The sequence below is a fragment of the Gopherus flavomarginatus genome, chromosome 16 (assembly GCF_025201925.1).
Source record: "Gopherus flavomarginatus isolate rGopFla2 chromosome 16, rGopFla2.mat.asm, whole genome shotgun sequence".
NCBI classification, from domain to species: domain Eukaryota; kingdom Metazoa; phylum Chordata; order Testudines; family Testudinidae; genus Gopherus; species Gopherus flavomarginatus.
Genome location: NC_066632.1, coordinates 21,797,094 through 21,821,280, shown reverse-complemented (window position 1 = coordinate 21,821,280; position 24,187 = coordinate 21,797,094). Strand labels below are relative to the sequence as shown.

General features: G+C 50.7%; 3 protein-coding genes across 4 annotated transcripts in view; 1 reads left to right on the top strand and 2 right to left on the bottom strand.

Moving 5' to 3' along the window:
- PRR13 (proline rich 13) overlaps positions 1–24,187 on the top strand; it is a 326,900-nt gene that overhangs the window by 163,976 nt on the left and 138,737 nt on the right. The window lies entirely within an intron of this gene.
- AAAS (aladin WD repeat nucleoporin) overlaps positions 1–24,187 on the bottom strand; it is an 82,442-nt gene that overhangs the window by 39,803 nt on the left and 18,452 nt on the right. The gene's annotated exons all lie outside the window — the stretch shown is intronic.
- Positions 792–22,668, bottom strand: SP7 (Sp7 transcription factor). 2 transcript variants are annotated; one of them, XM_050925924.1, is made up of 2 exons: positions 22,579–22,668; positions 792–2,670 (listed from the first exon to the last, which is right to left on the bottom strand). In XM_050925924.1, exons 1-2 carry the CDS (start codon positions 22,666–22,668, stop codon positions 1,393–1,395), a joined length of 1,368 nt encoding a protein of 455 aa, XP_050781881.1. In that variant the 3' UTR covers positions 792–1,392. The 2 variants fall into 2 exon arrangements, with proteins under 2 accessions (XP_050781881.1, XP_050781882.1); XM_050925925.1 differs by lacking the exon at positions 22,579–22,668 and adding an exon at positions 5,664–5,752 and having other exon boundaries at positions 792–2,666.

Sequence of the window (24,187 nt, the reverse complement as noted above, 5' to 3'; positions counted from 1 at the left end):
GTAGGGATTTTCTTAGACAGACTGTGAAAACGCTTGTCTTTGTCAGCACCTGTTTGACTCTGATGCCTAACTAACATTCTGGAGAAAGGAATTCTTTGTTAATAAACCACCCTTTTAACGTATTCCTGCTCACAGTACACATCCCTGAGACCTCCCAAAGGTCACCATGCAAAAAATAACACCACGGAAGATCAGACTTTATGACTGAAATTTACAAAAGAGCTCAATTCTTATTTAGGCACTTAAACGTATAGGGCAGGTTGGGTGCTGAGGACTTTACTTATGTGCCTATCCCTGTATGGGTGCTGAGCTCCTTTGTTAATCTGGCCTGGATTGTGCGTGCTGAAGAACTGGAAATCTGTCCCTGAGCTATTTTTAAAATTCCTGATATTAATAGGGTAAACTAACGAGAATTTTTTTTAAAAAGGTTTTTAAGAGAGGGAAGGGGGGAATATTCAGGGTTGTTGTATTTTCCCTCCATCATAAAGAAGCAAAAACCAAAAAGAGCCCAAGGCTAAATGCAGGTCAACTTTATCAAAGAGGCCCTGTCAAGAGAGACGACTGATTAACAGGGAGCCCCTCGTTAAAGGACGACCCCTCCTGTGTTTTAAACACAAAGGTCTCTTGAATCCCCCCCACCCTGCTCCCTTAACTCATCATCATAACTTAAGACATAAATATAATTCTTACATTTCTAGATTAAATACACTGGGGGAAGGGGAGAGGGGAAGGTGGAAGCTCCTCTTGGTATCTCTGCAGAGTGACTGGTGGCCCTCCTTTGTAAAGTGGGTGGAGGACGACATGGGTTATTTGTATCCTCCCCTGCCCCCTCTGACCTGAGGGCAAAGGTTCTGATGCACCATTTAGGGCCAGATCCTGGTAGGGGCTGAGTTCCAGGGCCCCAATCCATCCATGCACCCGCTGAACACCAGATTCATGAGTAGTCCCATCGGCTTTGCAGGATGAGGTTCCCAGAGCCCAGGATCAAGCCTTCACTGGGTTGCCCCAACTGGGAGATGATCCCTCCCACACACACCTTGGTCAACCTTGAGTAACTCCTCAGGAAGACGGTGCCAGTGGCTTTGTGAGCGATCCCGGCCAGGTAGGACAAAAGGCTCCGTAGGCCTATTCACGGCAAAGAACACAACGTGACCTGGGGACTAGGTTCAAATCCCAGCCCCTGCTCCACGTGACTTTGCATCACCGTCATTTAACTCTCCCATGCCTGGGTGGAGCAGAAAGCATGGGTTCCAAGAGAATCCTGTCCAAGAACCCAGGAGGTGTCTGCATCTGAGCCGCCACTTCCCCCCAGGAAATAAATTATCTCAGTGAGAGGAGGAACTAAACAGGAGGAAGAAGAAGAGGAGGCTGGAGGAGAAGCTCCACCCCAGCTTAGATCTCCAACAAGCTGCTTTGCTCAGGGCTGGTGGTGTCTTTGTCGTCGCTGGCGAGCCCGTCCTGCAAGGCCGCGCCTGGAGAGCCACCGCCAGTGGCCGTCTCCTCCCTCTCGGCTTCGCCCTCGATGGGCTTGGCTGCCCCCATCTCGGTGTGGGTCTTCTGGTGCTTGCTGAGGTGGTCGCTGCGGGTGAACCTCTTGTTGCAGAGCAGGCAGGTGAACTTTTTCTCCCGGGTGTGGGTGCGGACGTGACGCTCCAGCTCGTCTGAGCGGGTGAAGCGCTTGCCACAGAAGAGCCAGTTGCAGACGAAGGGACGCTCTCCCGTGTGCCACCGCAGGTGGGCCTTGAGGTGAGAGGCCTTGCCATAGACCTTCCCGCAGCCTGGGATGTGGCAGCTGTGGATGGGCTTCTTCCGCAGGCTGGCGGCTGAGGCCCCAAGCCGCTCCAACTCCTGGCAGTTGGGGCAATCGCACGTCGAGCGACCGGTGGTGCTGCTGAAGGTGCCGCCACGCGGGGCCTTCAGTCCAATCCCACCTTCCATCAGGGAGTTGTTGGCCACGGGCTTGGGCTTGTACATCTCCTGGGACAGCATGTGTTGGCCAGAAGGGAGGAGGTGAGAGGAGGAGGTGATGCCCACGGCCGGGTATGGGGCAGGGTTCAAGGTGGTGAAGTCAGAGCTGTAGCTTGGCAGCTGAGGGCTCAGGGATGTCTGGGCCGGCACAGGCTGAAGGGAGCCCTGGAGGCCGTCCGACTGGGGCTGGGCACTCAGCCAGTTGGTATTGGAGTGCACGTCCCACCAGGAGGCTGTGGCATTGCTGGAGCTGCTGGAGATCCCAGGATGGATCCCGGCTTTGTACCAGGAGCCGTAAGGGTGCGCCATATCCAAGGAGGTGTAGACGCTGGGAAGGCACTCAGCCGAGGGGTGCCCCTTGGACACTAGGAGAGATGAGGGGTCCTGAGAGCCGGAGGAAGCTGGAAAGGAGTGAGAGAAGGGGCTGTAGTCGTTGCCGTAGGTGGTGGAGGCTTGCGGGCTGGCCGAGGGGGACATCAGCCCGTTCCCACTGGGGAAGGCGGCCGTGTAGGAATCTCCCATGACCTCGGAGCTGCGGGGCTTGGGGCTGGACTGCTCAGCTCCCAGCTGGTACAGTTTCTTCCCCAAAGGGTTCCCCGCTTTCCCAGGCGTGGCCGAATCCCGGATTGGGCTGGAGCCTCCAAATTTATTGCAGGTGGCCGTTAGCATAGCCAGGGGGCTGGAGCCATAGCGAGCGTCTTCCTGCAGGGAGGGAGAAAGGAGGGCAAGGCATCAGCAAAGGGAGACAGGACCGGCTGATCACGCGCGTTGGCATGGACTCAGTGAGGCCTTCAGCAGCTGGGTTTGTACAGGGCCAGGCTGATTCAGGGGCGTCCTAAGAGCAGGGGCTAGGACATGAGGCAATACAAATGCAGTACTATAGAGAGAGACTCCCACTGAGAACAATGGAGACTCTCCCCCACCCCACTGAGAACAACAGAGAATCACCCTGTATCCCCAAGATCTGCATTCACCTGACCCACTGCGGTGCCACGTGGGAGTTGTAATTCGGTGCCTCCTGCCCCCATTCTCTATTATGAACTGCCCTCCACAGAGACACTACATCTCCCATGATGCCTTGAGGTCATGGGATTCCCATGATGCATCATAGTAGCTCACAAAGACGACTGGGGTTTTTAATGGGAATTGAGCTAAGCACTCAATTCCCACTGAATTTCAACAGGAATTGGGCAGTTACAGTGTTGTCAACTCTCATGATTTTAATCACAAATCACAAGATATTTGCTTTTTATCCTAAAGCCCCAGCTCCTGGAGTCTTGTGATTAGGTAGGAATCTCAGATACATCTAAATCCCTTACCCTCCTTTGAAAATCCCAACCTTAGAAAATATATAGTGTGACTCATAGATTCATACATTTTAAGGCCAACATGCATCATTAGATCTCCTCCAACCTCCTGTATGTCACAGGCTAGAGAATTTCACCCAGCCATCTTCATATTGAGCACAATAACTTGCATTTGACTAAAACACAATCCAATAGAGGCAGAGAAAGAATGAAGAGGTAGAAACCAGGGAGAGTCTGTGATGAGGACAGACACAAGGAGACTGCTCCAAGCAGCAGAAGCAAAACAGCATAAGGAGAATGTGGGACAGGAGGCTAATGCTAACTGAGCAGAGGGGCTGAGAACTAGAGCTAGGCAGGTTTTCCCATGTCACGAGAGTTTCTGAGATTTCCAAATATTTTCCCATTCTGAACCAGGATGAAAAGTTGAAATCTCAAACATTTTTTGGCAAAACAGTTACCTGAAAAAGTTTCAGATCAGGTCAACTGAAACATTTCATTTTGGTAAGTCTGAAACATTGCCGGTTGATTTTGACCTTTTATTAACCTTTTACTTTTTTTGAAGTATAAATGCACCAAAATTTTGAAGTGAAAAGTTGTTTTGAACTGAAAAGCAAAACTTTTCTGTTCAAAAATGTCAATGCTTCTTTTTTCAATTTTTTTTTTTCGATTTGGAAGATTTGTCATAATCAATCCTTTCCCGTGAGCAGATATGCTTTTGACAAATCAGCATTTTCTGATGAAAAAATGTTCCCAATCAGCGCTAGTGAAAACCGAAGAAGTGAGATGTGGACAGGGCTCGAATTGGGCAGGTACGTGGCAATACAGTATACTCGTAGCTATCCCAAATTGCCATTCTGCTCTCAAGAATCTCACGTTTTCAGTGCAGTTACCATATGTAACTGACACAGCGACATCTGCCTGAATCTGCAGAGAGCCTGAAACAATAGCTGGGTGAGATGTGAACTCTGAATAATATCAGAGGGGTAGCCGTGTTAGTCTGGATCTGTAAAAGCAGTAAAGAGTCCTGTGGCACCTTATAGACTAACAGATGTATTGGAGCATGAGCTCTTTTGTGGGTGAATACCCACTTCATCGGGTGCATGTAATAATAGTTCTGAGAGGTGTGGGCCAAGCCTATCATGGGGGTGGAACTTGGAAAATTCCCATCAATTTTTCTCTTACTCTCATGTAGCCACTGGATGTGGGGTCAGATATTCAAGGGCTCACCAGAGATGTCAATCTAAGAGGTGTGACTCCACAATCAGGACCAGATTTCCCATAGAGCTGAGCCCTCAATTTGTACCCGAGTGGCTGAGATCTTTGGTGCCTAAATGGGAGCTGAGATGTCTTGGAAATCTGGTCTAGAAAGTGTGGCAGGATGACTAGGGGTTAATTGGGAACTGGAGCCTAACTGAATGGGGCGGATCTGCTTGTCAGTTTCTTCAGATCTGGGTCTCACCGAGTAGCTTGACTAATTGGCATCACTGTGCCTCGCATCCAGTCTCTGTTCTCGCTCTGGGTGGCGCGGTCCTTCTGATCTTAAAAAACTGCTTCTCGCAGAGAGGGGCTCGGCCAAAGGAACTGATCTGAGCAGCTGCACAAGAGGCTGTGGTTCTGCCCCCAGTCTGGAACGCAGCCCCTCTGCTGTTCCAGCCCTGGATTACTCTCCCTGTGCACAGCTCTGCTGATGCCCATCGATCCCTATGGTTTGCTATGGGGCCTTCTGCACACACGCTCCTTAGTCCTGCCTTTCTTCTCCCCACTGCTCTTCCATACCTGGGGCCACCCTCAACACACAGCGCTGCTGGTACAAATCATTGCTTAGTCCAGTCCTGATCCTGAGATAGCTCAGAAGTTAGTAAACAAACCAGAGCTGTTGTTTCACTCCTGTGGCCTTACCCAGCCAATCTCCCAGCACGCGCATAGCCTCATGCCTCTGTCCAAGCCCCATTTCAGCCATTAGCAAGTTCTACGAATTGACGTTATCCTTGTAAATGAATAACATTCTAGCCAATGTATGTTGAGTTTCTATCGTGTCTTTGACTCCCAAAAGATTCCAAATCACTTGACACACTTTACTGCTGCCTAACTTCTGTGTATATCTATGGCTGACTTTACCCCCCCATTAAAATACAGCCACCTCTGGAGTGAGATGTGCCAGCTGTTTACCTACAGACAGAAACACTCATGATAATTTGGGGCAGGAAATGAAAAATACTATGTCCGTTTGAAACTGCAGGTGGAAATTAGGGCAGGAGCTAGCAAAGCAGCTATCACAACAGCTGTTGCTATGCACATGATAAATTAAATATGATTATTATTAATATTGACCTGAGGATCTGACCCAAAATTGGAATCTGAGCAGGACATTAGAGTAACATCTCAGACTTATAGAAAGCGAGGTGCTCTGACCATGCAAAGAGTTAATTTTAAGCCATTAGTAGGGTTATTCCTATGCCTGGAGTTGGAAAAGTTCTTAAATCTTTTCAGAATCAGTCTTCATGGCCACCTGCAGTCAGGATCGCTCTTGGATGTCTCATGTGTAATCTGAATCAGAAGGGATGTGTGGTTTGTTTTACATAGTACTCATGGAAGGGTCACTAACAATATAATATAATATAGAGAGATATACCTATCCTATGGAACTGGCAGGACCAAGTACTGATTTTGCCCCAGACTCCTAAGTGGTCCCATCAAGGATTAAACTCACAACTCTCAGTTTAGGAGGCCAATGCTCAAACCACCGAGCTATCCCTCCCCCCAGCGCTCATGAGTGGACCATGCACCATTTTGGAATGTTCACTACTGTGTGCAATTTCACACCCTGCAATAAGTGTGACTTTTTTTGGAAAAGGGCTATTTTCACATTTATAAAACTATGTGTCTTATAGCTCGCCTTGGAAGCTCTTTGGGAGAGGGACTTTTTGTCTGGTGTTTGTACAGCTCCGAGCAAAAGGGGGTCCTGGTCCGTGGCTGGCATTCCCAGATGCTATAACAAATAATACATAACAACAGGTGGCAATGCGTTTTGCATGGGGGATGGGGCTCTGAGAGAAGATGAGTTCTTTATGTTTTTGTTTTTTTTTTACTGGAAAAATTAATGCACCTGACCAAAATTTGCCATGGAAATGGTCCCCTTTCTGGAGTTCAGAACGAAATGTGAAAAGACTTGAAATTCAAGAAGCATTGCATTTTTGTTCCAGATATTTCGCAAACCACTGCTTGTAGCACTGCGGCCAGAGGTGAAATCCAAATCTACTGCAACTGCAAGGAAAATTACCTTTCCCATGACATATAGTAACATACAATCCCACCTGTCACCCCTCATGGTCTGGGAGGATTTCATTGCCAGTTGTATGTCTGATTCCAATATAGTGGCCTGCTCTAAAACTCTGGTGCTTTTTGGTTTCTGTGCCCTGTCTCTTTATGTTTCTACTAGAGTTGGCTGGAAAATGGAGGGTTTCATGGAAAATTTCAACCTTGTGGGTGAAAAATAAAAATTCAAAAGTTTTCATCCAAAACCCAAACGTTATTCAGAAATGTTGCTGTGGTGCCTCATGGGAGTTGTAGTTTCGATGCCTTCTACCCTCTGGGCTGGGCTCCCTGACTGGACTACATCTCCCATGATATACCATGCTCACCCTCTTGCTGAGCTGCCATGGTGCATCATGGGTGCTGCATAGTTATGGTGTAACATGGGAGATGTTGTCTTGCTGTTGATGGCACAAAGCACCCAAGCTATAACTTCCAAAAAGTGCCATTACATCGCTTCCAAATATAAATTTTGGGGGGTGGGTATTTTTTTCAATGAACAGTTGAAAATCTCTGCAGAAAGCAGACACTTTTAGTGAAAATATTTGTTTAATCAAAACCCCAATTTTCTACCTTAAAACAGTTTCAATAGGATATTTTTGACCAGCCCTAATTTCTACCTTTCTTGTCATTAACAGAACCTAATGAGAAAAAATTGAATAGTCTGAGGAGAGAATTCTGGCTGTTTGCTCAGCCATTTTGTTCTCTCTATTGTTGCAGCCTGTCATAGAGGAGCTACACACACACTGTTCTCTCCAAGCAACTTTACTCTTTAACTTTTCCTGTTGCATTTTCCCCCCCTCCTCTTAATCTAAAGATACATCACTTTACCCTCAAAAGCATCTGGTTGCTCCTGATGGATCTGTGCGACACCTTGCTGCAAGACTCAGCACTGCCATGCATGTCATAAAGCTGCACTGTCACAGATAGGCTGCAACCTGCATGAAATTTGGGGAATTTCCTTCACATTATTCTTTGCATCAAGGTAGCACCTAGAGATTTCAGTGGAGATCAAGGCCACATCATGTACACGTACATAACTTGAACAACGGGGTCTTGATCTCAGTCATGGGTAAGACAGAGAAAGGCAGGATTATTATGCCCATTTTACAGGTGGGGAACTGAGGCACACACCCATTGTGAGTGTTAGGTGTCTGAATACCTTTGATGATCTGGGCTAGAAAGTCTAAGTAACTTGCCCAAGGTCACACACAGTCTGTGCCAGAGCCTGGTACTGAACCTAAGTCTCTTGAGTTGAGCCCTGCAACCCGACCTGGATGGGACCTGACCACAAGCGTGGGCGAACAACTGAATCTTCTGGGGCTCGGATCAGCTCTCCTCCTGCTGCCTGCAGAGTGAGCACAGTGGCAGCTGTGTGCCCCACTCCGCCGGCTACTGCCACCTCGCTGTGCTGCGTGTGCTGCAGAGTGAACGTGCCGGGAGTCCCAGCTTCTCTCGCTCCATAACACACACGACCCAGCAAGGTGGGGAAGCCGGTGGGCATGTCAGGGTTGGGTTGGGTGGGTTTGAGTCCACCCTGGGCTTAAAATTAGACCTGAGAGGCCTCTACTCTCGAGTTCCAGCTTAGTCACAAAACCACCCTTCTTCTAAGCCCATGTGATGTGACCAAGCCCAGCCCAGGGCTGGAGGCTTGAGAACTCAGGCCCCAATTCAGGAAAGCATTTAAGCACATGCTTAACTAATCCAGCGTTCAAAAAACTCCTGAGTCGGGCCCTCAAAGATCATCATATTTAAGCAAAAAGAAGTGTGATTGGTGTTCTTTTTATTGGCTCTCTGGGAGAGGGTTTGGTGGGACGGCCACCTTTTTTCAGCTTTGCTCTGCAGCCACAAGGGCTAGCCACCTCTGTGGCTATTAGCCAGATGGTCAGGGACACTGCCCCAAGCTCCAGGCATCCCTAAGCCTTGGATTGCTGGAAGCTGGGACTGGACAACAGGGTGTGGATCACTCGATAATTGCCCTGTTCTGTTAATTCCCTCTGAAGCATCTGGTATCGGCCACTATCAGAAGACAGGACACTGGGCTAGATGGTCCATTGGTCTGACCCAGTACAGCCATTCTTATGTTCTTAATGAGATTCTCGTGCTGCCCCATGACTCCGGGAGCTGGGGCTTGCACTTAAACACCAGGCACTGCCAGACTCATGATAAAATGTCCCGTCGTCTGCTTAAGTGGTTTCCTGAATTGGGGCCCGGTGCCGATTTGGGGGAGGGACAGAGACTCTGTTGGAATTGTTAAAACTCATTCAGTAAAACTCTCGTCCTTCCCAACATGCAGAAGCAAGACTATAAATCCAGCTTTGCTGCACTGAATCCCTGCCGTCAGCCCCTTGGCTTCCCCCCACCCCTTGCTTGTCTCATTAGTTTGCTTCTCCGAATGGCTGATTCTCTCCACGCAGAAGCTCACGGCTTCCGAGAGCCTCCTGTTTCCAATCTTGCCTCCCTCTCTTTCTCTCTCTCTTTTTTTTATGGCCTTTTAATTGAATTACGTTGTGGCATTTTAAATCCTTCTCTTTCCCTTCCTTAAATGACTTCCTCTTTATTTGCTCCCTTTATGTTTTTAATCTGCTGCTCTGGGAGTTGGGGCTTTGCCAATTCCGACAAGCAATGCATAAAAAAACAGAGTGTATTTCCAGCTCATCACTCAGAGGCTTTGACCCGCATGCTAAGCATCTATCTAGATTGTCATCAGAATTTGGAGTGTAAAAACTGGCATTTCCTTCTTCAACATCACAGCTATCCCCCCACCCCTACTGCTGATTTGTATTGGGGGTGAGGAAGAGCTGAAAGACTCTGGAGATGTTTGTAATAGTTTTGCCTAGTTTTGTACACGTGCCACTGCCCTCTGCTGGAGAGAATCACAACTGCTCAGCTATGTGTCCTAAACCCTCTACTGCAAACTGTTGATGGAGATTCTCCTTGGATGCAGATAGTAGCCCTTTCGGAGCAGAAGAGTTCTGGCTCTACTGTTCCCAAGAATTTTTAGAGGGCCTTAGATTTGTCTGTTATTACAAGAAGGTTGTCAGCTCTGGAATCATATTTTTAAGCACTTTATTTTTCACTATTTGTGGCTTTTAAAAAAAATTATGATGATTATTTCCCTGAGCTATGACTATTTTTATTAGGATTCTGGTGTCACCCACAATCTGCTACTCGCTTTCCAGACATAACAAGACACAGGCCTTGCATATTAAAAAAGCTGCACAAACTTAACGAAGAGCCAATTAAGTTAAGGTAATGCAAATGCCTAATGCAGACACCCACCCTCACGTAAATCAGTTTAGCTTTGATTTAGGTTGTGTCAACTGATGCAAGGGGAAAATCGAATTAAGTATGTCTACACTAGCAGTTTGCATTGATGCAAATAGATGGCTTTAAAATCAAGACTGGATGTTTTTCTAAAATATATGCTCTAGTTGAGACAGGAATTATTTCAGGGAAGTCCTATGGCCTGTGTTATACAGGAGGATCCACTAGATGATCACAGTGGTCCTTCATCTATGAATCCATGAAAAAAAAATCGATCTAAGTTTCATCTGTCACTTTGTTTCTAATCCATTGCAGTTAGTCAGTTTCAGCTGATCAGTCAACCAGTTTTGTAACGTCCCGGACTTGTCTACACATAGTATGTGTTGTACCAGAGTCATTAAACTGATTCAGTTAAACCAGTGCAAAATCCTGCGTGGACGATCTTATTTCAGATTAAGGGCATTTTATTTTGGTTTCACTTAAACCTGTTCCTAACGGACTTAAACGAAACTACAGTGAGTCTGGTTTAAACTGAAATAAATGTGGTTCTGATTTCGTTCAATCACTGTCATATCACACCTTAAATTAAACTGGGGTGATGCAACACGTAGACAAGCCCCTGGAGCGCTCGCTCTCAGGGCATAGACACCAGCCAAGAGGAGCCTGCCCCCAAGAGGATCCATCCCCAGGTCTGCTGGGACAGGACAGTGGTTGCTTAGAGTGGATTGCCCATGTAGCATAGACAGGCTGGACAAATCTCGTAGCAATGCCCCTCATTGTGGTCTCAGGGCTTTGATTCGAGGGGCAGACCGGGGCATGAGTTTCCAGCATGCTTCCATTCCATGCCAACCCACTGCTGCAGTACCTCAGTGGCGACCCGCTGCCAGGACAACGGGGATTTGCCGTTGGCCGTTGTGACATAGATTCCAGGGGAACATTTTTGACTGGGCATTAAAGGAACTCGCCCCTTCCCAGCAGCACCTAACGTCAAGCCAAATCCGGCCTGAGAGTCTCTCTTTCAGCAGCCTGGGAGGGTCCTGCTGGCTTTGCAATGCAACCACAGCATGGCAGTGCCAGGCACTGTGGAGCAATGCACAGGAGCTGGCCCGGGGTGTCTGGCTGTCGACACCACGTCGTGCTGCCCCTCGGGCGAGGCGAGAGGACAGGGAGCTGTCTGAGATCCCCCTTCCCCTCCCCACTTCTGGCTGGCAACAGGCATGACCAGATGGAAACATCCAGACCAGAGCCTCAGCTATTCACACAAAACACCCAGGGACTCAGGGATGCAGCCGGGCTGCTCAGTGGGACGTGCCAGACCCCAGGGTTGCTGCCGCCTCAGAGTCTGAGGAAACACGGTGGTGGGGGCAGGTAGAGGGAACAGAATATGCTGGGCCATGGCTGAGATAGACCAGAGGCATCAGACCAGGCCAAGGGTCCCAGCCCAACTACCCGCCCCCCTGCCGGCCGCTGTCAGGGACAACATGAAACCAGGAGACCAGCAAGGTATCGGCAGCCAGTTGATACCAGCAGCTGAGGGAACTGCTAGCTGGGCTGAGGCCAGAGGCGACCGATCTCTAGGGCTGCCAGGACAGAGAACCCTCAGTGGGAGCTGCTGAGCGTTTATGGAAAACTAGCTCCAGGCACAAGCACGAGTCGGATGTGAACTGTGACCAAGTCAGAATGATTATCATCGTTATTTGTATTTCAGTAGCATACAGGCTTCAGCCCATATCAGAGTCCGATGGTGCCGGGCGCTGCACAGGCACACGGGGAGAGACAGGCCTTGTCCCAGCTGAGATCAGGGTCCCATTGTGCCAGGTGCTGCATAGACACACAGTGAGACAATCCCTACCCCAGCTCACATTCTAAACAGACAAAGACAGGAGGGGAAACTGAGGCACAGAGCGCAGCGGTGACTTGCCCAAGTTTAATGGCAGAACCAGGAATAGAATCCAGCTAGGCCAGTGCCCCTTGCCACTAGGCCACAGTGTCTCCTGGAAACCCACTAGCTTTTGCCCTTAGATACTTCCCCATTGGAACAGCTGCTGTAGATGTACTGACCAACCTGCAGAGGTTTTAGACCCAGCATAGGCCATGGCAGTGTCCCCAGCATCCACAGGTGCTGGAACTAAGGGTGCGGGGGGTGCTGCAGCACCCCCCGGCTTGAAGTGGGTTTCCATTATACACAGAGTTTACAGCTTGGTTCAATGGCTTCCAGCCCCCCCGCCAGGGGAGACAAGCCTGGGACTTCAGCATCGACAGGCCTGGCCCAGCCAATCATGGGACTCAGTGTGCCAGTGGGTTTGGCAACACTGACCCTTGTTCCTTAGGAGTTAAGCTGGGACCCTCCAACCTCATTCCATGCAGGGGCTCCCCAGGGTTGCCCGGGGGGGGGCAAGTGGGGCAATTTGCCCCAGGCCTGGGCCCTGCAGGGCCCCCCACAAGAATATAGTATTCTAACTTTTTTTTATGGAAGGGGCCCCCAAAATTGCTTTGCCCCAGGCCCCTTGAGGCTCCCTTCCCAGTGATCTAGACCAGGTTTGAACTGGTGACCTAGCCATCAAATATACCCTAAACCCACCCCCTGTGCCTTCCAGCTACCCCAGCCTGTCATCTATCCTAGTCCATAACTAAGGTCAGGCCTCTGCTCTTATAGGAACACTGCTAGACTATACAAAGCGCTCCTAGTGTGGACACAGTTTACACCAGCAAAGCTGCAATCTCACGGCTAGAACTTACACCCCCAGTCCATGAGCCGAAGCAAGCAATAACAATAAAAGCACAGCTCTGTCACAGCAACTCCGTCTGCATTTGGGGTTTCTGCCAGCCCAGCTGTATCGTTCGGGTCACACGATTTCACATCTATGACTGACGCAGTTATGCCGGCAGAAGTCGGGCATGTAGATATGGCCTTTGAGATGCAGGCTCCGGCTCTCCGCTGAGGGGTTTATACCACATCCAGCGCCATATCCCAGCACTAACAGGCTATTAAGAGATAACGGTTAGAGCAGGAATTGTCCCTTCATCTTCACCTGACTTCTCATGACGCCATTACTGTCCCTAGCGCCCTTTGAGCAGGGTCCGAGCTCTGCGTAAATATCGCTGGCTTATGGCCCTTCCATGCAGCTTGATGGCATTTCTCTGCTTGTCGGTCTGCAATGCGATAGCTTCTGATTGCCGCAGCCTGCCCATTCCACAAATTTCAGGGAATATTCCAGGCGTCCATGGGCAGAACCCTGCTGAGTTGGGGGAAATTTGGAGAAAACAAAAGACGCAAAGGGCGGCTCGTGGCATCAGGTGGGCAAAGCTACCAGCATCCCCCACCTCTAATTCTGTATAGGTCAAGGAACTGGCTGATTTCAGAAATTAACCCCTTCCAGCATGACAGCAACACCCCTCCTTTCAGCTCTGTCCATTTCCCAATTGAGCTTAAAATGCTGATATCCAGAGAAAGAAAGAACTGGGGGAGCACACAGAGATCCTGGCATGGGAGGGAAGGGGGGGGTCACACACAGAGCCCCTCGCCTCTGTAGGGTGACCACATAGCAACTATGAAAAAACGGACCGGGGATGGGGGGTAACAGGTATCTATATAAGAAAAAGTCCCCAAAAATGGGACATCTGGCCACCCTAGGCCTGGAGGGGAGTTTCAGGATGACATACAAGGGACTTGTGGGGGAATGGAGAAGCCCCCTGGAGCATGCAATGAATTCAGCTAACAGCAGCAATGAACCATTTGACCCTCCCCCATTATCCTTATTTCACAGATAGGGAAACTGAGGCAGAGAGCAGGAAATGATCAGGTTACACAGCCATTCAACAGCAATGTTAGGAACAGAACCCAGGTATCCTGGCTCATAACCTTGTGCTTGCCCCCTGCCCTACACATGCAGCCAGCAAGCATTGAATAGTTCCTCAACTTTGACTCAGACTTATTTGCCCCCTCCCCACCCCAGCACTTGCGAGTGTTAATCCCTTTGTTCCCCAGGTGTTGCCCAGTGCTTTTACTTGCAGCCAGTTGGTCTGGCTGGAGTTGTCAGAAAGAAAACCCACCACCCACATCTAAGGAAAGCCCCGAATGGGTGCATTGCAAGGGGCTGTAGCCACAGGAGGAGTAACTGGAGAATATTACAAAGGGGAACCTTTAGGCTGAATATCAGGAAATTCTTTCTGATGATTGAGTCTGTTCGGCTGGGGAATCTTTTCTCAATGGAGGTAGTAGAAGCACCATCATTTGGGTCTAGAGATGGGAGAACAATCGACTTTTTGGTTCGCAGCAATTCCAAAAAATTGGGTAGGGGGGATGGAATTGGGGATCGGTCCTGCTTTGAGCAGGGGGTTGGACTAGATGATTTCCTGAGGTCCCTTCCAGCCCTGATAGTCTATGATTCTATGATTCTATGAATTAATTTCATTGACCCAAATTTTCAAACTTTTTAGCAAATCGGAAAGTTGCAAAAAATTTCATTTCGGGTCGAACGAAACCTTGTCCCCAACTCCAAACGCGATGTTTCATTTTGGTTTTGAACTCCCCCCACCCTTTTTCAACTAAAAAAAATCATATTCAACCTAATATTGAACCAAAAAGTCTGAGGTTTCCTTTCGAAAGCATAGAAACAAAAGGTTACGACTTTTTCTGAATTGTTTTTAGAGACGTTTTTTCTGACCAAAACCATTTGCAGAAATCGACATAAATTCACAAAATGTTTCAGTCAAATGGAATCTGTGGGGGATTTTTGCCCGGCTTGAATCGGGACATTTCAAGAGAAGGCGCCAGACGGCAGAGAGCTTTTTAACCCAGCAGAACAAAACGAATGAGATCCAGGGGCTACTAAACATAATCAGCTGAGAAATAAGGTGCAAATTTTTTTGACAGGAAAGGCAATTAACTATTGGAACAACTTACCAAGGGATGGATTCTGCATCCAAACTGCATTCTAGCTTCACTACAAGACATGAGCTTCCTGCAGGACTCACTAGGTGTCAGTTTCTCTGGGCTGTGTTAGGCAAGAGATTTAACTAGTTGATCAGAATGGTCCCTTCTAGCCAGCGCCAGCCTTAAGGGTGGGCGACCGCCCAGGGCGCTGTGGTCAAGAGACACGAAGCGTGGCAGGCCTGGGGTATGAAGCCGTGGACGGGAGCTCGGGGCAATGGGGGTGTGGGAGGCAGCGAGGCCCAGGGGCAATGCAGGTGGGTGGAGAGCCCAGGGAGGCAGCAGGGGCCAGGGGGGATGGATGGGGGGGGGTTGAGGAAAGCAGCAGGGGGATGGGGGGATGGGTGGGGAGACCAGAGAGACAGCGGGGACGGGGGGGGGGGGAATTGGGAGTATCCCAAGGAGGCAGTGGGGGCCAAGGGAAATTGGGGAGAAACCTGAGAGGATCCCAAGGAGGCAGCGGAGCCCAGGGGTGCTGGGGGGATGGATGGGCAGGCATAAGGGGCTGGGGCAATGGGTGAGGGATTGAGGGAGACAGAGGGGGCCAGGAGCAATGGGGGTGGGGGGTGGAGAGCCCAGGGAGCCAGGAGTGATTGGGGGGCAAGCCAGGGGAGGCAGTGGGGGCCAGAGGATCCAAAATACAAGTTCGCCCAGGGCGCCATTTTCCCTAAGGCTGGCCCTGCTTGAAAACTAGGCTGGACAAAGGCCTTTGAAGGGAACCAGCCTGTCCTGATTACCCTAGCAAGATGGACTAGGGTTAAGCCATTACAAACCCTTTGCAGGCTTGCATCTGCCCCGAGAACTCTGGGTAAGTACCATTGGCCCCAAGCTTCTGAGGCTTCTCCAGGCTGATTTTTGTTGGTTCCGAATTCTTTCTCTTCTTATTTTTACGCAAGGAACTAGCAGAGCGCCCGCCTGCCTTTGGAAGGATCCTCGCGTATTTCGGCTTATTTGTGAAACAGTTTCTATGGGCACCTACAAAGCCCTTAGACTCAGATACTTTAAGGCCAGAAGGGACTGTCCTGATCATCTAGTCTGACCTGATTGTCACAGGTCACAGAACCTCACCCACCCACTCCTGTAACAGACTCAGAACCTCTGGCTGAGTTACCGACGTTTTCAAATCATGATTTAAAGACTTCAAGATCCGACCTCTCAAGATCTAGCCCATTTTACACATCTTTAGGGCCAAGAATAAGGATCCAACTTGGCTCCCATGAAACTATAATAGGCCTGATTCTAGCATCACCAACCTGGAGGGTTCAAAAACAGTCAGTCAAGCTTTGAAAAAATGCCTGAGATTGGCTTAAAAAACTCATACGCTTTTACAATTAAATAATAAATGTTGGTAAATTCTGGTAAAACATTTTGATTACATCAGTAACAGGGATGTTTTACTGAGAACGAGCGTCGGGCAGACTGAAGTCACCATGTCATCGCCAGCTGGCACTTTTTGGTGAGATGGCCTGCCTTGGAGATAGAGTCCTCGCACATCATGCCCCGAAGATCAGACGTGAGATCGGGAAGGGACTTTGCCAGCTCTGGACTGGCGGCTAACCTGTGATTAACCTTGTGCACCGCATCAGTAATAACCCTTTAGATACCCAGAATAAATCCATACAACGTGGGCATGCATACCCAGCGCTGCGGCTCTCGCTGTCTACCTGTAATATTGTTTTTCTGGGTTCTGAGCATTTCGGGTTACACTCCAGTCAGTCGCATCTCAAGCTTTTCCTCACAATTACGAGAGTGACTTATTTCTTTGTCTAAAACAATGAGACCAGATGTTCTGGCTTCACCCCGTGACTCCAAGTTCTGGGACTTCCCGAAAAACCACAGCTCGCGAGACTCATGGTAAAATCGCAACAGTGGGATCCTCATTTACACTAAGGGCTCTTTAAACAGCCACACTGCTGCAAAGGGGGCGCTGGTGTCAATGAGACTCGGCCTATCGGCGCTTTGCCATTGGCTTAAATCGGAGCCGGATGGGGCTGTATTTGTATAGTCGCATCAGCAAGAAATGTGCTAGGGCCTGATCGTAATCCCATTTATACTCATTTCAAATGGCTGGAACTCCATCCATTTCAGTGGAATTTGTTCTGATTTACACCAGGGGAGGAGACCAAGGACTTTAGATTCTTCCTGTGCTGCCCCCTCACCCCACCGCACCCCGGGCTGGGCGTGTGAGTGAGAACGAATGAACTGGTTTGGGGTTGTGGGGTGAGGGTTTTTTTTGTGGCATGACCCAGGGCAGGGGTTCTCAGACTTTTGTACTGGTGACCCCTTTCACAAAGCAAGCCTCTGAGGGTGACCCCCCCCTTATATATTAAAAACACCTTTTTATATATTTCACACCTTTATAAATGCTGGAGGTGAAGCAGGGTTCGGGGTGGAGGCTGACAGCTCGTGACCCCCCATGTAATAAGCTCGCGACCCCCTGAGGGGTCCCGACCCGCACTTTGAGAACCCCTGACCTAGGGCTTATAAAGGGGTGGGTTGGAAGAGAAGGGAGAGTGTTAAAAATAATTAAATGGGGTGTGTGGGGGGGTGTCTGCTTTTGAAGAATGAAGTTGGCTTTTAGGGGGAGCGTGTTTTAAGGAATGGAACTGGGGCATTTGGGGGAGTGTTTGTTAAATATGATTTTTGGGGCATTGTCTGAAAGCTGGGTTTTGGAGGGGGTTTTGAAGTCATGAATGGGGGAGGGAGGTTGTGTGCTTTAAAAACTGCCTGTTGTGGGGGAGCCCGTATGTTTCTCTTAAGAATTCAAACCAGGTTCTTTGTTGAGGGAGGTTTATGTGTTTTATTCCCAGAATGAAATTGGGGGACTGGGGGGGATTAATTGTTTTGGAGGGAGATGGTCTGGGAATGAAATTGGGTTCTGATGGAAAGAAGGCTCTGGCAGGGGGGTGGGATTCCGGGATTTTATTCCAGCTCCGGGAAGGAGTCATGGTTAGAGCAGGGAACCTGAACTCCTGGGTTCTAGCCCTACCTCTGGGGTGCAGCATGGACAGTAATGGAAATGCTGACATCGAAAGACTGTGGCGGCACCAGTGCAGGGCTCTGCTGCCGACGTCGATGAAGTACCCTCTCTGCCCGCTGACTCGGCCAGTTCAGCCATCACAGACAGACGGTTCCCCTTCCAGTGTTGGGAGAGAGAAACTATTCAGCCCAAATTTCTGCCCCTGATCACCGCCCGTGTGCAAATCCTTAGCAGCTCCCTGGGCTTTTCCTGGAGTCACAGCTGGAATCGATCTCTGCTGGCAGAGCTAAGGCCCAGGGCCGCCCGGGGCGAGCTAGTGGGGCAATTTGCCCCGGGCCCCGCAGAGGCCCCCAGGAGAATATAGTATTCTATAGTATTGCAACTTTTTTTTAATGGAAAGGGCCCCCAAAATTACTTTGCCCCAGGCCCCCTGAATCCTCTGGGCAGCCCTGCAAGGCACTGGCCCTGGGGAGAAAGTGTTGCACACGCCGATGCAGATACACTGCAACAGCGCAAACATGTCAACTACGGTAACACCTATGCACCTATGCAGTCGTGATGGCAGACCCCAGAGACCTCCCAAGCCCACCCTCCTACAGCTTGAGCTAAAGCTCCAGCCTGCACAGCTAGGAGCTGTAAGAGATCTATGTCCTCTGGGGCTCAGGCACAGCGGAGGCCAGGTAGGCAGACCCGTGTGCTCCACATCTGGGGTTTGCATCAGTGTGACGCCACCGCTGTCCTTCCACAGGTGCAACGCTCCCTAGTCCGGACAAGCTCTATGATGGAAACCTGATCTCTCAGCTCCGCGCCACTGGATTGTACCCACCAATGCCTTCCTGAGAATTAAGGGGTTAGCGGGATACGCAAAACCTAGGGGGTAGACAAATGTGATCCAAGGACCCACCACTAGGAAACCACTATCCTGCTTGCTAGTAGTGCGGGAGGAGGGCGGCAGGGGGGTGGGGACAGAAGGCAGCTTTGATGTCCTTCCCTTCCTGGAAAAAAAAAACAATCCTTAATGGGTTCTCCCTCTGGCCTCTCCTTCCACCCTTCACAGCCTCCAGTCTTTTGGGGAAGGCAGAAAATCTGGGGTCAGGATGCCTGTGTTCTATTCCTGGCTCTGGGAATTAGGGCAGGGGATGGGGAGCCAGAAAGCTTGGATTCTCATTCATTACTGCCTTGCCCAGGGGCTGTTCGGCACCCCTGAACCAACGGCTGCACCCGGGATGGTGCAGCTAGAATGAATTAATCCCCCCGAGCCCTGATTCCATTCTGGACTCTGCCGCTGACTCTGCGCGTCCTCCAGCAGGTCACTGTTGTGACAAGGGGACTGACCAACACGATCCAGCCTCCAGGAGAGGGGCCAATGCAGCTTTCAGGCCTCTGCATGAGGGACCCTGGGAAAGGCCTTCGAAACCACCGAAGTAAAGAGACGTTAAGGGGAGCCCCGGGGCATGCTGGGAGCCCCGGTGGACTTTGTTCGGGAGGCTGGTCTTCATGCTGAGGCGCTTTGCGCCACAACCTGGTGCAGAGCTGAAGCAGCTGTGCCCAAAGGAGCTTGGCCCAAAGGGTCTTTAATACGAGGGATAAGGAATTTCTTTAATTGGTCCGACTTGCTTGAAATTACTGCCTGTACCCTAAAACAAGAGCAGATTTACCCCCACCTGGAATCTCGGCTGGTTCGAGCTGTGTTCCTAGAAGGGTCAGTTCCACCCTCCCCCCAGTGCACATACAGATCTGCTCCATCAGCATCCAACGTGCAGCTGGCCCAGGTGGGACCGGCCTCAAGTGGCGACGCCAAGTCTCGGCCCCTGGCATGCACATGCTCCACGCCCTCCCAGTGCCGCGCGGCACGCCTCGGCGAGGCTGGCTGCAATGCTATGCGTGCCCGCAGTGCCTCTGCCTTTTACAGGACTTGTTTAACTTCCCTGCCAGGCACTGCGGGGAGGTGCGAAAGGGTGATTAACTCTGTTCTACAGGTGGGTAAATGGAGGCAGGGGGAGAGGACGAGATCTGCCCAAGGTCACCCAGCAGGTCAATGGTGGAACCTAGCCCCGTCCACTAAGCACTAGGCAATACTCTCTCCCTGAAGTCTCACTCCCCTGGCTTGATCACCCTCAAGGAATAGAACACAGGTATCCCAGTCTAATCATTCAATTCCCTCCCAATGCTGATGGAACCCAGGGAACCATCAGGGAACCCAGGCCCCTGCTCTAACCACTCAACTCCCTCCCCAAATAGAACCCAGGAGTCCTGGTTCCTACTGCCCAACGGGACACCCACTGCAGAGCTGCAATCCCAAGCCCACCTGTGCCAGGATCTGGGAGTGAGCCTTTCTGCCTGCTACCCCTTCCCCTGCCACCCCTGGCTCCCCATGCATGGATGGCAGCTTAGTCAGGCAAGGGGACCAGCACATGCCATGGCCCGGGAAGGCAGCTCTTGTTTTTTTCCAGCTGTAACTTTCCTCAGCCCAGGGCTGTTTTGACGGGGGGTGGGGTGGGGGGGGAGGGAGGGATGGAGCTGACGCTGGGAGGGGATGAGGGGGGGAATTGACTGGGCCAAATTAGAGGCAGCCCCTTTGGTCAACCGTTTCCTCCCCCTCTTGCCCCGGTGAGTCCATCCTGACTGAATCCCTCCTCTCCATAGGAAATATATACCGATCGAATCAAACCTTTGCGAGACAGAGCAGGGAGCAGCCGGGTTAACCAGCCCCAGGCGGACAGACACGGGACTGACCACAGACAGAACAGACCAGTGTCAGCAAAACATCAGGCTGAAGACTCAGGAGCATGGCAGCCCCCTTTGAACCATCTCCGGGCCCAGCAATGGGCCAAGCTTAGAGACCAAAGGCCAGATTCCTTGGGGGTTAGGCACCTAAATACCTTTCAAAACTGTCCCCAAGTATCCTCAACTTGCAGCAAAGCCGAGACAGCTAAGGGCAAGTGGCACAGGAGGGATCAGGCACAGAGGGAAACTGGGAGGCTTATATCTGCTTGGAAACAGTGGCCATCTGGGCAAAGACTTTTGTCTCTAGGCCACTAGCTGGGATGACCCCCGGCCACCTCCAGCTAGCCTCTTGGGAGAGACCATAGCTGGGTTTGCGACAGTCCCATCAACGCACCATGGGCCCAATCCTGGGAAGCCATGAGCACCCTCTCATACGGTGCCGTGCCTCTGCATCGCCACATCCCCGGGGGGGGGGGAGTCAATCGGCATCGCTCTGCACAGAGACATCGATGCAGATGGAATGATGCCAGCTGGGGGTCTGGCCCCACTGACTCCAAGGGAGTGACGGACGATATACACCCATTGCCATCAACAGATCAACTCCAGGAGCTGCGCCAGGGTTTTTGGCGCCCTAGGCGGGGGTCCTTCCGCGCTCCCGGTCGTTGGCAGCAATTCTGCAGTGGGGGGGGTCCTTCCACGCTCCCAGTCTTCGGGGCACTTCAGCGGCGGGTCCCAGAGCGAGTGAAGGACCCGCTGCAGAATTGCCGTCGAGGGCAGCAAAATGCCGCCCTCCCAAATCCTGGCACCCTAAGCGACCGCCTAGGTCACCTAAATGGAAGCGCCGGCCCTGATCGACTCTGATTTAAACCAGCCCAGGTGCCTGCCCTTACTGTTGCCAACTGAGGGCCCTCAGGCCCTTAAAGGACCGATTGCATCCTACTTTTAGCTAAGCCAGCTGCCTGAAATGCCAAGTACCCGATGCCAGTAGCTGGGTTCCAGGAAGCTGAAAGCACCATTGCTTTAACAAGATCCATTCCCCCCACTTTCATCTTTTTTTCCCACACCGCCAAGCGGAGAAGGGCAGGGGGGTTAGCGGGGCGCTGGGGAGTTTTAATGTGGAACACGTCCTTATTAACACACCTATCGCCAGCTTTGAATCTCTCACCGCGGCTGAAATTTCAGCTTCAAACAACTTGTTGGGTTGTGGGTTTTTTGAAACGTTCAAGCTTCAGACCGCTTTTATTTTCCATCTCTGACCATTATTTCCTTTTCTTTTCATTAAAACCCCCTCGTTATCTTCTTCCCCCTTCTTCAAAAAACAAAAAGCCGACTTCAAAACCTACCTGACCCCCCCCTTTCAAAAAGAAAAGATTGCCAGACACTTTTTCGCTGCACGATCACTTAGGATCATTAAAAAGGATTTTTCTTTTTTCTTAAAAAAAAAAAAAAAATCTTAAAAACAACCCTTTAAATAGCAGCTCCGGCCGGTGAAATTTCTGTAGCCAATAACATCTGAAAATAGCCCTGAACTGGGAGTTTGTCCTCAACCAAAACCTAAATATTTGTGACTATAGCAGCCGGGCAGTTGGGTTTCTGAATCTTTCCCAACCTTTGCAATTGCTGCTTGTGAAGGGTGAGGGTGGAGAGGCTAGAAAAAGTTTTCTCTTTAACTTGATTCCCCTCTTCCAACTTCTGCCTTTCATCTAAACCAGGAAAACACCCCTTCAGATTTAAAAACCATACCCTGTTAAATGGGGCACAGTCCTGGGTTGGTTTTGCAGAACTCTATACACACACACACACACTCACACAAACTAAACACAGATGACACTGAAATCCAGGGCACCCACAATCAGCACCCAGGCGCTCCCACTCCAGAGTTTAGAGGAAACATCCTTGATCTCTATCGCTGTTCCTTCCTCTTGGCAGATTTCACCCCCTCTTAAGATTGGCTGCCCAGAACCCCCCGGCGCCCAGTTCTTACAGCTTCACATTGGATTTGATTTTAGGAAACCCCCCCACCCCTCCCAAAATAAAGAGACAATGCAAAGAAAGAAAGAAGGGGAGAAAAAAGAGCTTCTTACTTTTTTCAGCTCCTTGGGGTTTAGCTTCCACCTGGCTTGAGAAAACCCAATTGCTGCTAAGTCAGGACTCTCTAAGGCCCCTGAGTGCATGCAGTGGGGAGATTACCTCGAGCGCTGGAGATGCCATCTCCTGTGTGTCCCAGCCTGGGGCGAGTGCGGCAGATTTGGAGGAGAGACAGGGAGAGGGAACTAGTTGATCCGCAGTTAGAAGGGACTGGGGGGGGGGAAGCGCCTTCCCTTTGCACTAGGATCCACCCTCTAATTACAGCCTAGGAGCCTTTGAGCACCCGCTAGTATCCAATAAACGAGGCGGGGAGGGGGTGCAGTGGGGGGGGGGGAAAGAAGTCAACATTTTCGGATTGATCCTTGTTTCCTCAGAGGTTAGAAAAGAAAGAAACGGGGGGTGGGGAGGATGGAGGGACAGAAAAGAGGAGAAAAGACTGGAAAAGAACAAATGAAGGAGGAAAGGGAGAGGGGAAGAAAAGAGAGAAACAGGGAGGGGGAAAGAAAAGAACGGAAAAGGGGGAAGGAAGTGGTGGGAGAGGGAAAGAAAAGAAAGAGAGGAAGGGAAAAAAGGGTGGAAGGGAAAGAGAGAGAGGGAAGCCAACGAAAGAATGGCAGGAAAAGAAGAGAGAGAGAGAGGCTGGAAGAAAAGGAGAGAAGAGAAACAGAAGGCGCACAAGAAATAAAGGGAGAAGAAGAATGGAGGAAAAGAGGGAAAGAAAAGAAGGAGGGAGAAAAGCAAGTGGAGGAAGAGAGAATGAAACAAAGGAGGAAGTCAGGAGAGGAAGAAGGAAAGACAGGAAAGAGAAGGAGGAGAGGAGAGGGACTCTGTAGGGGCTGCAGCCCAGCTGCTCCCTGCATCCCTGATGCCGGCTGCTTGGGGTTTGCTGCGGCTTGGCCTCTGCTTTGGTTTCCCAGGGTTTTCAGGGGCTCTGGAGCAGCATCCTTCTCTCCCAGTCAAGCAATGGAAAAGCGGGGAATAGGGAGCCGGGCGACCCTTGGGAGGTTGGGGCTGGGTCTCTTCACCAGGGCACAAGGCAATGCCAGGGGTTTTGAGGGAGGCTGCATCTGCGGGATGGATGACGGCTAACCCTGCAGTCCTCACACCCTCTCCGTTCCCGCTCAGGCCCAGAAGGTGGGGGTGGGGTAGTCTGTAAACAGACTGAAGGATCAGGCCCAAATGGTTCAACACTGATCCTATTTAAGTCCCTAGGAGTTTTGCCATCGACGTCAGAAAGAGCAGGGTCGGGCCCTCACGTGGAAACAGACTCCCAGCTCAGGTTCACTCCCACTCCTCTTCCAGGACACGCTCACTGGAGGGCTGATCTGATTCTTACTGGGGAGAGGGAGGAGGCAATCCAGCCTCCTGCCGCCCTCTAGGCAGATGTTTACACAGACCCAAAGCGCTACCCGGATCAATGCGGTGGCCAGTTTGCCCCCACGTTTTGCACTGGGGGCATAAGCCGCAGGGCCAAGGTGCTGAGGGCCCCTGAGTGCAGGTGGGACAAGGACAAGGGGTATCACAGTCCAGGGATCTGTCTGGCTGTCAGCCAGAGGATCAAGGAGTGAGGAGGCGCGAGGAAGAAAAGGGGACAGGAAGGGAGAG